The sequence below is a fragment of the Saxophila tyrrhenica genome (assembly GCF_035928015.1).
Source record: "Saxophila tyrrhenica strain CCFEE 5935 chromosome Unknown scaffold_3, whole genome shotgun sequence".
Classification (NCBI taxonomy): Eukaryota; Fungi; Ascomycota; class Dothideomycetes; order Mycosphaerellales; family Extremaceae; genus Saxophila; species Saxophila tyrrhenica.
Genome location: NW_027041735.1, coordinates 558607 through 570608, shown reverse-complemented (window position 1 = coordinate 570608; position 12002 = coordinate 558607). Strand labels below are relative to the sequence as shown.

At 56.4% G+C, this 12002-nt stretch overlaps 5 protein-coding genes across 5 annotated transcripts; 2 read left to right on the top strand and 3 right to left on the bottom strand.

Moving 5' to 3' along the window:
• Positions 1-375: 375 nt before the first annotated feature.
• Positions 376-948, top strand: LTR77_002137 (uncharacterized protein; the record flags this gene model as incomplete). Its single annotated transcript, XM_064799396.1, has 2 exons — positions 376-778; positions 824-948. The coding sequence occupies 2 exons, from the start codon at positions 376-378 to the stop codon at positions 946-948; spliced, it is 528 nt and encodes a 175-aa protein (XP_064662151.1).
• Positions 949-1150: 202 nt separating this feature from the next.
• On the bottom strand, positions 1151-5911 carry GDB1 (bifunctional 4-alpha-glucanotransferase/amylo-alpha-1,6-glucosidase; the record flags this gene model as incomplete). Its single annotated transcript, XM_064799395.1, has 3 exons — positions 1151-1231; positions 1294-5626; positions 5676-5911. The coding sequence occupies 3 exons, from the start codon at positions 5909-5911 to the stop codon at positions 1151-1153; spliced, it is 4650 nt and encodes a 1549-aa protein (XP_064662150.1).
• A 772-nt stretch (positions 5912-6683) lies between these two features.
• Positions 6684-8177, top strand: TRM61 (tRNA (adenine-N(1)-)-methyltransferase catalytic subunit trm61; the record flags this gene model as incomplete). Its single annotated transcript, XM_064799394.1, has 1 exon — positions 6684-8177. The coding sequence occupies one exon, from the start codon at positions 6684-6686 to the stop codon at positions 8175-8177; it is 1494 nt and encodes a 497-aa protein (XP_064662149.1).
• A 25-nt stretch (positions 8178-8202) lies between these two features.
• Positions 8203-9883, bottom strand: LTR77_002134 (uncharacterized protein; the record flags this gene model as incomplete). The annotated part of the gene is made up of 2 exons (XM_064799393.1): positions 8203-9373; positions 9423-9883. 2 exons carry the CDS (start codon positions 9881-9883, stop codon positions 8203-8205), a joined length of 1632 nt encoding a protein of 543 aa, XP_064662148.1.
• A 354-nt stretch (positions 9884-10237) lies between these two features.
• Positions 10238-10866, bottom strand: LTR77_002133 (uncharacterized protein; the record flags this gene model as incomplete). Its single annotated transcript, XM_064799392.1, has 5 exons — positions 10238-10277; positions 10332-10394; positions 10455-10527; positions 10624-10688; positions 10739-10866. The coding sequence occupies 5 exons, from the start codon at positions 10864-10866 to the stop codon at positions 10238-10240; spliced, it is 369 nt and encodes a 122-aa protein (XP_064662147.1).
• Positions 10867-12002: the final 1136 nt, after the last annotated feature.

The following is a 12002-nucleotide window of genomic DNA, read 5'->3' as shown; positions in this document are numbered from 1 at the left end:
GTCGGCAAAGCATCCCATAGTAGGCAGGTGGTATCAGGAAAGGCTGACAACCAAAATCGCTGACTGAGAAGCATGATGGGAAGCGAAGCTGTGCACTTTGACCGCAGGTGTTGTGAGTCAACTCATCAAATAACCACACAATGGTTTTCATCGGAAGCGGCTGAACACAGAGTCAAGAGTCGTTATGTGAACTAGAGCACGTCCGATCCACTTTCTTTTCGGCTCGATAAGGTGTGATCTGGATTGATTCTATGTATAAGTCTTCTCAGGATACGCCGTCAAACGCTGCTGTGAGTCGACAAACGACGAGTCTTTCAACGCAACATTGTAATAATGTCTGCGAGCTCGACATGATCCCCAATCCAAATCAACACGATGGACGACCTCACCTTCCACCAATCCCTCGAAGCCCTCGCCACCAACGCCTACAACCCCGACCTCTCCACCAACGATTCTCCCTCTGAGCCCATCTCCCAGACAATCTCCCGCTGGCACGCCCTCTTCTCCATCCCCGAATCCACCGCCGTGGACAGAATCCTGGAGCATCGCAACAACCTAACCCGCATCCGCGTCTCAGACGCCCACTGGGAAGCCGTCGAAGCCGAGCGAGTGGCGTCGGGCTATGATCGGGAAGCTTACGAGTATGAACTAGAGTTGCAGAAGAAGAGGGCGCTTCTGCCGGAGTTGATGCCGGAGTCTGAGGGCGCGTTCACGGTGACTTATCTGGTGGAGCTGGCGGGTCCACTGGAGTCGCCTGAGAAGGTCCAGCGTGCTGCTGGTATGGACGATGTTCCGGATCTTGTTCATGGACGAAGCGTCGAAGAAGGGCGGGAGGTTTCGCTCTGCTGCCTCGACGGGGCGGCGAAGAACGCACTGCTGCGATGGGCTGCGGAGGAAGGCGGCGGCTCCGAGCCAACGATCCTGGTCAACCCAAAGTCACTGCGATGACACGAAGAGGAACGAGCTCGTGAGGTCTGTACAATGTAAAACAGAGTCTACATTTATAGGAAGAGTAAACGCTCAGGTAAAAAGAATAAACTCGCTCAGGTCATCTCAACCATGCCATCATACCATCGTCAACGCATCAACTCGCTGCTCACTGGTGGTGCAGAGTATCATGATGGACCAACTTCCGCTCCGGCGCCCCATTCTACAGCAGCTCGTCGGAGTACTTGCTCGCGTCGTCGTAGAGATCTATTATGCACCCTGCGGACCACGCTTGCGTCGGGCACTGTCCACATCGTCAGCAATGGCACTTCAAACGCTCGAGAGGGGGGACCTGGCTACACTCACCGAATCACCACAATACGCCCCGTCCTTGTTCGTCAGCTCCGTCAAGCCCGCCCACGGACTCTCCCGGATCATCTGCTGGCACCCATGCAGCCTGGCGGTGACCTGCTGGAACGCCTCCACCTTCTCCTCCTTCGTCTGCCGGCGCATGAGGTCGAACTTGAGCAACGCCCGCAAGAAGAAGCCGGTCGGCCACAGCCACTCCGGGCCTTGGTGGTAGGACCGTCCCTTCGCGGTAGCGAAGTTGTCGCTGTCCTCGCTGTTGAAGTACCACGGGTGGTATTCGTGGTCGCCAGGATCGAGCGTCGCCATGCCGGTAGGGCCGCGAATGTACTTGTCCGCCACCTCGAGCGCGACGAGGGCGTGTTGAGGGTTGAAGAGGTCCGGGGCCACAGTCATGGTGATGGGGAAATTGGGGCGGAGCTGGTAGTCGCGGTACTCCTTCTTGCCGCGGTAGACGTCCTTGTAGATGCCGCGGCGGTTGACAATCTTGGAGTTGACGTCGTACTGGCTGTCCTCGCTTGGGTCGACTGGCACGTAGTAGCAGTGCTCGAAGTTGGCCTTGATCTTCGCCGCCCAGTCGGCGTAGGAGACCTTCTTGCCATCGGAAGTGGTGACGCCTTCGTATTTGAAGGAGCCGTTGCGGTGAAGGCCATCAACCCACTTCAGCGTGCTGTACAGCAGACCGGTGATCTCGACAGGCGCACCGTCTCTCGACGTACCAGGCTCGCCCTTGTTGCCAGCCTTGACACTCTCGCCCATCTTGTCCATCCAGGTGCCGCAGTTCTGTTCGTTGCCGCCAAAGAGGATGCCAGTCTTCCAGTCAACGTCCATGTCAATGTTGAAACCATCTGGCTTCATCTGGCTGTCGAGGCTTGGGCCAGCATTGTACTCGCGGAAGTGTAGGCCGCCGGCATGCCTCTGGAGACACTCGTGAATGACGTCCTCCACAGAGCTGGTGTCCTTGTACGCACGCTCATCGTCCCAAGCAAACCAGGTATCGTCGTATGGCTTGAAGCGGCGCTTCACAGTCTCCTTGAGGATGGTGTCGCCATGAGGAACAAGCGTGACGTAATCCTGGATGTTCTGCAGGAAGAACCAGACCGAGTCACGGGAGTTGTAGCGCGGGAGCTTGCCACTGCCGAGCAAGTTCGGAATCATGCCATGCTTGACAAGAGAAGCAAAGCATAACAGGTGCTCCTTCGCGTCGTCGAACCTGCCCGTGCTAAGCAGCAGGCCTCGCATGGCGATCATGGTGTCGCGACCCCAGCAACGTGCCCAGTCCTGCGCGAAGTGAGGAAGACCAGCGGCGAGGGACGGCACCATCTTGTCAGGCCAGAGCGAAGCATTCTCCATGTAGCCATTGCATTGCACGCTGACCATGGCAAGCTTCTTGAGGAATCGCTGGCCGGCTTGGACGTTGTGGCTCATCTGCTCGATGCTACGTTCGCAGGCAGCCTTGTGCGCGGTCCGGATGACGAGGGCGAAATATCGTGGGAACAAAAAGCTCGGCAGCTTGCGGATGGCATCGAACCGGACACGGAGCCAGTCAGCCGGTCCCTTGAGGTGCGAGTAGATGTCTCTCTCGGCCAGCTTGTCAAGGCGGCCAACAATGTAGTCAAGTGCCCATTTGCCGTCACGGAGATGGCTGCACATAGGATGGCCGAGGTCGTTATGCTTGATGATGTCGCGAAGCACACTCCACCAGCCCTGCAGACCGCAGTAGACAAGCGGACCCATGCCAGGAATGGAGTACACGCCGTCAGCGCCACCGGACATGGCACGCTCTTCGGAGTCGGCACGGTACAGCACAGCATTGAGCTCGTTCAGCGTCACCTTTGTAAATGCATCCCGGGCGCCAGAAGTGGCGAACTTGTCGAGACCCTCGCTGTGCTCAGCACCCGGAATCCAGGTCTCGAACATGGCGATGGAGCCAGGCGGGAAGAACTCTGGCACGGTGATGACAGTATCCTCACCTCGCTGTTCGACCTGCACGCCCTTGAGGTCGTTGGTGTGCGAGGGTACACCGCGAAGCACCTTGTCATTGATCGCAGCCTGCTTGGCCTCCCGGGACTGGTCGCACTCCAAGTTCCAGGCTCCCAGCAACTTCGCCTTGGTCCCAGTAAGCCATTGCGGCTGGAAGCCACCATTGCCGTTGCCATAGCCAGGGAAGGCGGTGTGAGCAATCAAGTAGTAGCCCTTGCGAGACTTTGGATGCATGCGGTGGACGGTGATGTACTCGCCATCGTGATGCACAAAGCACTCGTCGTAGTGGTCCACGCCCATGATGGTGTGGAGCTGGTTCATGAGGCGCTTGACACCGCCGGTACCTTCAGACGGGCCAATGCGCAAGCTCTCACCCGGCTTGAGGTTGCTGTATGGTGAAGTGTACGGCCTGGTCTCGTGGACCAGCTCGATCAGCTGCGGGTACAGCTCGTCCATGCCGAAGACAGATCCAGAGGCAGAGGCACACATGGCCACCAGTGCGGAGTTGGTCAGAGTATCCCGTCCATCGCGACGCTGGATAGGCGTCTCGTTGTCGTGGGTACAGTCCATGAGAAGAGCGTGAATCTTCGATGGGTTGATCTTGTGCACAATCTCCTTGCCCTGGAGCGCTCCATTGGTTGTCCCGTTGGCCTGCGGCTTCGTGTCCAAGCCAGCGACGTCGTCACGCTCGAAAGACCCAATAGGCCTGCCGCAGTTGATGTGCACCAGTCTGCTAACCTCGGCGGTCGACCAACATTGCATCGCTTCCCGAACCAAGAAGCTGATGCCGAGACGTTGACAGTACATGAAGTCCATCTTCTCGTCACCACTGAAGAGTTCCGCAGCAATGACCAAGTTCGGCTGGACGTGTCTCGCGGCGTCAAGCATGTGTTCGGCGACATGCATAGGTGTCGAATGGCAGTTGTCGATGCGGAAGCCGTGGAAGTGCTTGGCCATAAGTTGTGTGTACTCTGTCATGAACTTCCACAGGTACGGCGAGTCATCGGGACCAGAACCGTAGCGAAGCTTGACACAGTCTTGCCAGACGATCAGCTCACGACGTAGATAGACCTTCGACTTCGGACCGGCGTTGTCACGCATGACATCTGCAGCCCATACCCAGCCGTTGTTCGCAAGAGCCAGCGAGTCTGGATCGTGCTTCGACGTGGTATCGTTGACTGGCAGTCGAGTGAAGTACGACTCAGTCAATGGGTTCTGGATCGTGATGTCGCCAGTCCTGGGTCCGTTCTCGTCCAAGCGCATGTACTTGGTGCGGTTGAAGACCTGTTCCATGATGGCGGCGACATCAGCGTCATACTCGCGGTACCAGTCGAGGTTGACTTCGTTCAGGAACCGCTGCATGGTCCCGTATGCGACGCGCATGTCACCCTCGCCGTTGGCCTTGGCATTGTACCTGCCGAACAGCTTAGTCAACAGCGCAGCAGCGCGCTCTGGGATGATGCGACGCCGGAACCGCTCGCCCATGCGGTCCTTGCCGGGACATGCGCGATCACGCAGCCATTCAGCCTTCTGCTTCAGGTTCCATGAGGCCGCATCGTCCGGAAGTGGATCGCTGAGGTCGGCGTTGTTTCCGGTCCAGGCAGTGACAGCGGCCTTGGTGTCCCGCTCAACATCGCAGACGTAAAACTCCCACAGCTTGAGGGCTCCAATGACGTGAATCTTCATGCCATCCATGATGCGGAGCAGGTCGTCTTGACTCTTCAACCGAGTGGGCATGCCCAGTTGCTGGAGGTTTGCCGAATAACGCAGCAATGCGCTGTCCAGCTCGTAGGCAGCTCGGAGGTGTGGTGCCGTATTGAGATTATAGCCTGCCTCCGGATGCTCTTCCAACCACTTGCTGTTGTTTGCAGTATGATTCCAGACGACATCAGTCAATGACATGAGGCCGTAGTCGTCGACCATGTTCTTGGTCAAGCGTTCGACGTCTGCCTCGCCTTGCGGGAACATTGCCTTGTCGAAGGTATGCTGATCGTAGATCGAATATGGCGAGTTGCTGTCACCCCTGATCATCAACGGTGTGTAGTGGACCATGTTGTACCCGCGCTCGCTGATGCCATGGAGGTGACGCTCCCAATCGTCCGGGTACTTGCCCATGAACTTGGACAAGACGGAAATGCAGGAGATGGCGTCGAGTGGCACCCTGGACTTCTGAACATGCAGTGACGGCGACACATCGATGTAGAAGGTCGGGGTGGACGTCGGCTTGGGTGGGTCGACCTTCTTCGTGGTGAAGGGCGGCAGAGGGGTGTAGGTGCAGTAGAAGGAGAAAGCGCCGGCACAGTAGATCGGAATATCAATCTTGATGGCATCTTTGAAGCTCGGCTTGAGTCTGCCCGAAGTCAGCAGAGCAGGCACTTGCAGGAGTGCCTTGAACTCACTTGATCTCCCGAAACTTCTTCCGGTCGAAGGGCTGGTGTCTTTCCGGAATGTTCACCCACAGGCTGCCTTGCCGAGTAATCGAGCTGGTGCCCTCGATCTCGAACCTCACGCTGTATGCTGGGACTGTCGGAGGACTCAGGTAGATGTATGGGGGTTCGCCCGGCAGATCCGGCGTGCCATCATCCTTTAGAGGGAGTAGGTAGACGGTGTTGTCGTGCACCTGCTGAGGAGACATCTTGCCGGGTGGCGATGGTTCCAGAACGAGGCTGTGGTATGGTCTTGAACGATGTTGCTGCTGCTCAAGGTCGAGTCAACTGACTGTTGGCGGTCTGTCTCTTCGGCTGTTTCTGTGTTTCTACCGTGACAAGTTCGAGTCAATGGCAACGCTGCGGATGCTCGTGGCGGTCGTGAGTCGTGAGTCGTGAGGAGTAGTCGTCGGTGCCTATGCAATGTACATGCAATGAAGGAAGGATGCACAAGTGTACAATGGCACTGAGGATCAGGTGAAGGAGGATGAGATGGTGGTGATGATGGAGATGTTGAGGAAAGTTGCAAGGGAAGGATATAGATCTCGTTGATCGCCTCCTTCAGCGCCTTCCTCGACCGCTCAATGGCAGGAGGTTTGTACGATGCAGGCGCAAGAGGGCAAAGGTGAAGACTTCCTGCCGTTGAGCTCTACGGCTCCCACTAGAAAAGTTGGATCGATCGGCACTCGTACCTGCACCTCGCCGTGGGGTAGCGCAGAGAAGGAACTCTCCCGACTCGTTCTGGCCAGAGCCGCATTCGTTCCAGATTCGGCCCAGTCATGTGACTATGAGAAGAAGTGATTGTAAAATGTTGTCTTGTGAAATTCTGCCCGAAACATCCAGTTGATATCGTCTTGGTGTAGCATATCAAGCTCGACTCAGAATACTAAAAACGAATGCTGTGGAATGCTACAGGGTGCAGTGAATTGGTCTGCCAAAAACACTGCTGCCATTTCTCTTTGGAACAACAAAATTATCAGCATGGCAGCAGATGAACCTCTGGAGGCTCCATCAAAAAGACCATCGCCCTTCTTCCACAGTACTCCGCTCACAGGACCGGACTCCCTAGCCATCCTACATCTCAAGAGAGACAGCCTATTGCCACTCACGCTTCGCACAACCGCCGACGAAGGATACGCAGAGGGCGCAGTGACGAACACCCGATTCGGAAGCTTCCCTCATAGCACGCTGCTCGGCACTGAATGGGGAACTCAGATTCGAGCGAGTAAAGTCGACACCGGCTCACGGGGACGAAAAGGCAAGCAGCACAAGGAGCCGCCAAAAGACCAAGGGGAGCGTAGTGGACCCTCTAATGCCGCCTCCAAGGATTCGGACAGCAGCAAGAAGCGCAAGGCGGACGAGAGCTCGCAGATTGACGATGTGCCCACAAGTCCAGCAAAGAAGCTGAAGCAGCCTCCACAGCAGAACGAACAACCATTAGTGCCGAAAGCAGCAGTCGAGGCTGGATCTGGGTTCTGTCACATTCTACCTCCTACGCCGGAAGCATGGACGTCGTCCCTGGACCATAGGACACAGGTCGTTTATACGCCGGACTACAGCTACATACTACAACGGCTTCGAGCGAGGCCAGGAAGCACGATCATTGAAGCTGGGGCTGGTAGTGGCAGCTTCACCCACGCGGCGGCGCGAGCGGTCTTCAATGGCTATCCTTCCTCATCCTCAACCAGTACGCAGCATTCTGGCAAAGTCTACTCATACGAATACCACGAGCCCCGAGTCGCCACTCTACGCCAAGAACTCCACGACCACGGCCTGGACAGTATAGTCCACCTCACCCATCGAGACGTCTGCAACAAGGGCTTCGCTCTCGACGCTTCCACACCTCCCCCTCGCGCAGATGCCATATTCCTCGACCTCCCCGCCCCCTGGCTCGCACTCAAACACCTCACCCGCTCCACCCCCTCCGCCCCTCTCAACCCCTCGGGTCCCACCCACCTCTGCACCTTCTCCCCGTGCATCGAACAAGTCACCGCCACCGTCTCCTTCCTGCGCAAAAACCACTGGACCGAGATCAGCATGTGCGAAGTCCAGCACAAACGCATCGACGTGCGACGCGACCGCGTCGGGCTCAAAGAGGAAGGGCTCCGCGGCGTCAACGCCAGCGCCGCGAGCGTTGAAGAAGCGATCCAGCGATTACGGGATGTGGAGAGTAAACTGAGCGTGTATCATGAGAATCGAGCGGCGGCGGAGGAAGGCGGCCAGCAGAAAAAGATCCAGAGTAAGGCGGAGCGGTTGGAGAAGATCAAGCGGGAGGCGGAGGGGAGGAAGATGTATAAGGAGGGGAATTTGGTGCAGAGGACGGAGCCGGAGGTGAGGACGCATACGAGTTATCTTGTTTTCGCGGTCTTGCCGAGGGTGTGGGGTGAGGAGGATGAGAGGAGGTGTGCGGAGGCGTGGCCGGTGGAGGAGGTGATGGGTGGGGAGGCTGAGAATGAGGACGGGAAGAAGGCATAAGCATAATACTCAAAACAACGCCCGATCACGCAGCTATGGTCGTCCACCGCCTCACAAGCTCATCGACGCTATCCAAAGTCCATCGCTCCGCTGTCTCACATCCATGGACAACGCCAGCTGCGGACTCGAAACCTTCGGCGTCATCTACCAGTGGCCCGGGCTGCACCTTTACGTCGTCGAAGACGTCTTGGTAATCATGGTCTAGCACGCTGGCATCTGGAGCCTCATTGTTGCCTTTCCGCCTCTTGTGGGCATTGTCGCTCAGACTGCCACTCGCTACCCTGTGCCCTTTTCGCTCAATGGGATAGCTGGCCACGCTGCCGCCTGCACGGATAGGGCTGAATCGCGCGGTTCGCGCTTCAGGACGCTCGTGAGGCGTGCCATCCTCCCGGTCGGTATGAGACGGAATCAGAGGGAGGCCGTGCAATCGGTATTCGCCGTACATCTTGGATGATGCAGATTTCTTCGAGGCCTGCCTGACTTGTGAATCCGAAGAGTTAGAAGGGGGTACATCCGCGCTTTGGCGGCCGTCAGTACTATCATTTGGTGCACGTGTTTGGGGCCTGTTTCTAGCAGCCGCAAAAGGCACTGTAGTGGTGGGCGGTGGGTACTGACAGCCCATGCCAGGAGCAGCACATGCAAGAGCTGGAGATAGCGTTATTATGGCGGCTTGGAGACAACGTCTGGCCTCCTGTTCATGTGCATACACCCGAGTCACCATGGGCGTCAATCTCTCGATTTGGACGCGGATATGGGAAGCGTCCAGCTTCTGAAACGTCATCCAGTCCATGGAAGCTTTGTTGATCGACAGCGACAGCTGGGAGGCGACGCGTGCGCACTCTACCAGGAGCTGCTGAACCTGGCCATGGCTAGCATCTGAGGCTGAGTCGGTTGAGCCCGTGTACGAAGGCGAGTAAGGGTACCCTGGATGGAAGCAAGTAGGTAGGGGCGGCTGAGTATTTGAACTGGTGCTCCTGGCAACATTGGTTGCTGGCGATGGAAGATTGAGGAAATCTAGAGGCGGCGGAGACATCCTCGGTGCCGATGGAATCCGAGGTCCAGTCTCCTGCGCAGCAAGTGCATCTCTTTGCAAGTCGGCGAATTGGAGCATGAGCTCCTCGTGGCGCTTGGTGGCATCGTCCTTCGCCTTCATCAGGTTCAACATCTGTAGCTTCTCGGCCGTGAGGTCGATTGATCTGGAAACAGTTACTTCAGTACTGCCAGCGGTGGACTTTGACTACCCACCTCGTTTTCTTCTCTCTAGCATAGCTAACGACCGACAACATCAGCAACAAAGTCGTCTTCAAGCGCTCCAGATTCGCCTGCAGGGTCTCCAGCTTGCCCTTCTTGAGCGGCCATGCCCATAGTGCGGATATTGACAGCCCTGTCGCCCTGCTGCTTGCTTGTCTGATCATAGGCCTAAAAGCTTCGTCAATCTCGCGAAAAGCATCTCCACAGCCTTTGAAGGCTGATCCAGCGTCGGCGACGATGGCGGCAGAACATAGCTTCTCGCTCTCGTGATCCTTCAAGAGCGTCCCGAGATGTTGCAGTACGGAAGAGGTTAGCTTGACCTCGACAGCTATTGTATTGATATGTTTGTGCGCAGTCTTGACAGTATCGATGAATTCGTAGAGTGTTTTGGCCAGCTGGAGCCCGGCGCCGGCGACTTGGATGGCGCCGGTTGCCAGACTGAATGGTTCTGCCATCAGGTCAGCAGTCTGGCTGGCAAAGCAGGGAGAAAGTGGAACAACATGGCAGACTTGAGGTTGAAGGAAACTTGAAGGCAGGAAGGCGGAGTTGGTACATTGCTTGAGGCTGAGCGGTCGAGGCTGGCCAATCAAGGCCAATCTTCTGAGTGCTGCATGGAAAGAGTGGGAAAGAGCTCAAGAGACAAGTGGTAGAAGAAAGACAGAGCACATTAACCTCTGTGTCCTTGGGAGAAACGCCTCGTCTGCCGCTGTAATACATTTCCGCTGTCGTTTCTTGTAGCAAGTCTCCAGCTCGCACTATCGATCATCATCCGCTCTCAAGATCTTCCTTCAGGTCTCATCGCGGCGACTCTACATAGTCTTGCCGTTGATGGCCTTGAGCTGGACGTCGCTGTAACAGGAATCAGCATACTCACTCACAGGGGCTCACAAAGTCTCGACTCACAACACCAGGGTGGCATTCGGCGGGATCAGACCTGGGAAGCCTCGGCTGCCATACGCGTAGTCGCTGCTCAGTCGTCAGTACCTTGTCCAAGAATCCATACTCTTCACCTCATGTGAACCATACCCAGTGATGGTGAGGGTGGCCTTCTCACCCAGAGTCATGCCGCCGTCGACGCTCAGAACGCCCTCGTCCCAGCCTACAGCCAAGTCAGTAACATGTCCTTTTGCAGCATTCCCGACCTGTCCAGGGTAGATTATATAATCTACCACATGCTGAAAGGACAACAACTCACCTTTGATCACCTGGCCAGTGCCGATGGACGTCTTGAAGTCTCCGCGACCCACCGAAGAGTCGAACCTAAGCACAAGAAGTCAGCGGTGCTTACACCGGAAGTGAAAAGTACTCACTGATTGCCCTTCTTATTCGGCGCGCTCTCATCGTAAAGGTTGCCGGTATACTCCATCGTGATCTGATCGCCCTTCTTCGCCTTGTCCACGCCGTTGCCGGGGGTGATCATCTGCTTCGTGACGCCCATGGTGATGTCTGTCCTTTAATCCTTCGTCGAGCTGTGTGTGTAGATGTGAAGTTTCAAAGATGAAGGTGAGAAGAGAAAACGAAAAAGGGTCTCGAGCTCTTTCCCAAACTTCAAGTAAGACACGCGGACGTTTAATAATAAATGAATCGCACGTCACTTCCCCAACTCAACCTTAAGCCAGTCAGAGTGTCGGCGGCTTTCTGCGATCGGCGACGTAGGGCTAAGGTGTCTCGCAATCCCCGTCATATCCCGTCTCACTGGTTCGGCAGCGAGTCATGAGCGACATGTCGACTTGTGCCGGGTCTAGAGGTCGGGAGATGGGCTGCTTACCGTCTTTGTGCATTCGATCTTGGGGGGCGCTGGACTCGGTCTGCCGATGGGAAGAGGTGATCCCGAGCGATTTGCGGACTTATCTCCATTTCCTGAGCTTGACATGTAAGGGGAGATCGTGAAATGTCGTGAAACCTTTCTACCGTGGGATCGGATCTACATGGATTGCGTCGACATCCCTGCCACGACAGCTAACTGTGCTGATAAATCCCAGAGGTGCATTTGGGGCGGTGACTTGAGGCCGTCGGAGGTGGATGCGGACCGCCTTCGTTTCAAGTTTGCAGAAACTCGGAATAGATGTTCAAGGCTCGTGTTCGTTCCGAGCACGATATGGTAGGCTATATACATGCATTTGCGCGGTCCCCGCAGTGCAACACGGACCATTCTCCACTCAGTGGGGAGGGCGAGCCTGGCAATGTCAGAAAAGATGGTAGACGATAATGGAAGTCGTATAGCCTAGTTTGCCGCCTCTCCATCGACCCTTCGTCGTTAAAGAATTCTGATACACGATCACAAGTCGTGCACTCGCAGTAGTGTGCAGAAAGCACCCGAGCGTGCAGTGGTATGCCGCCTCTCTCCTTGGCTATATGTCGGTAGAGGGAGATATAGCTCACTGCCACGTCTCGAGTTGCTCACCGCTTGAGCTCTTCTGGCGTCGACGCTTCCAGCCATCGGATGTGGTTGATAGATCTGCAGCACTGCCTGCGGCCGCATCGATCCGTAACCTCTTGTGGCGTCAAAGCTGGCGATGGCGAGCTCTTGCCGGCAGCAAGGTCTGCATGTGGCGTTTTTTGTGAAGGGCGGGA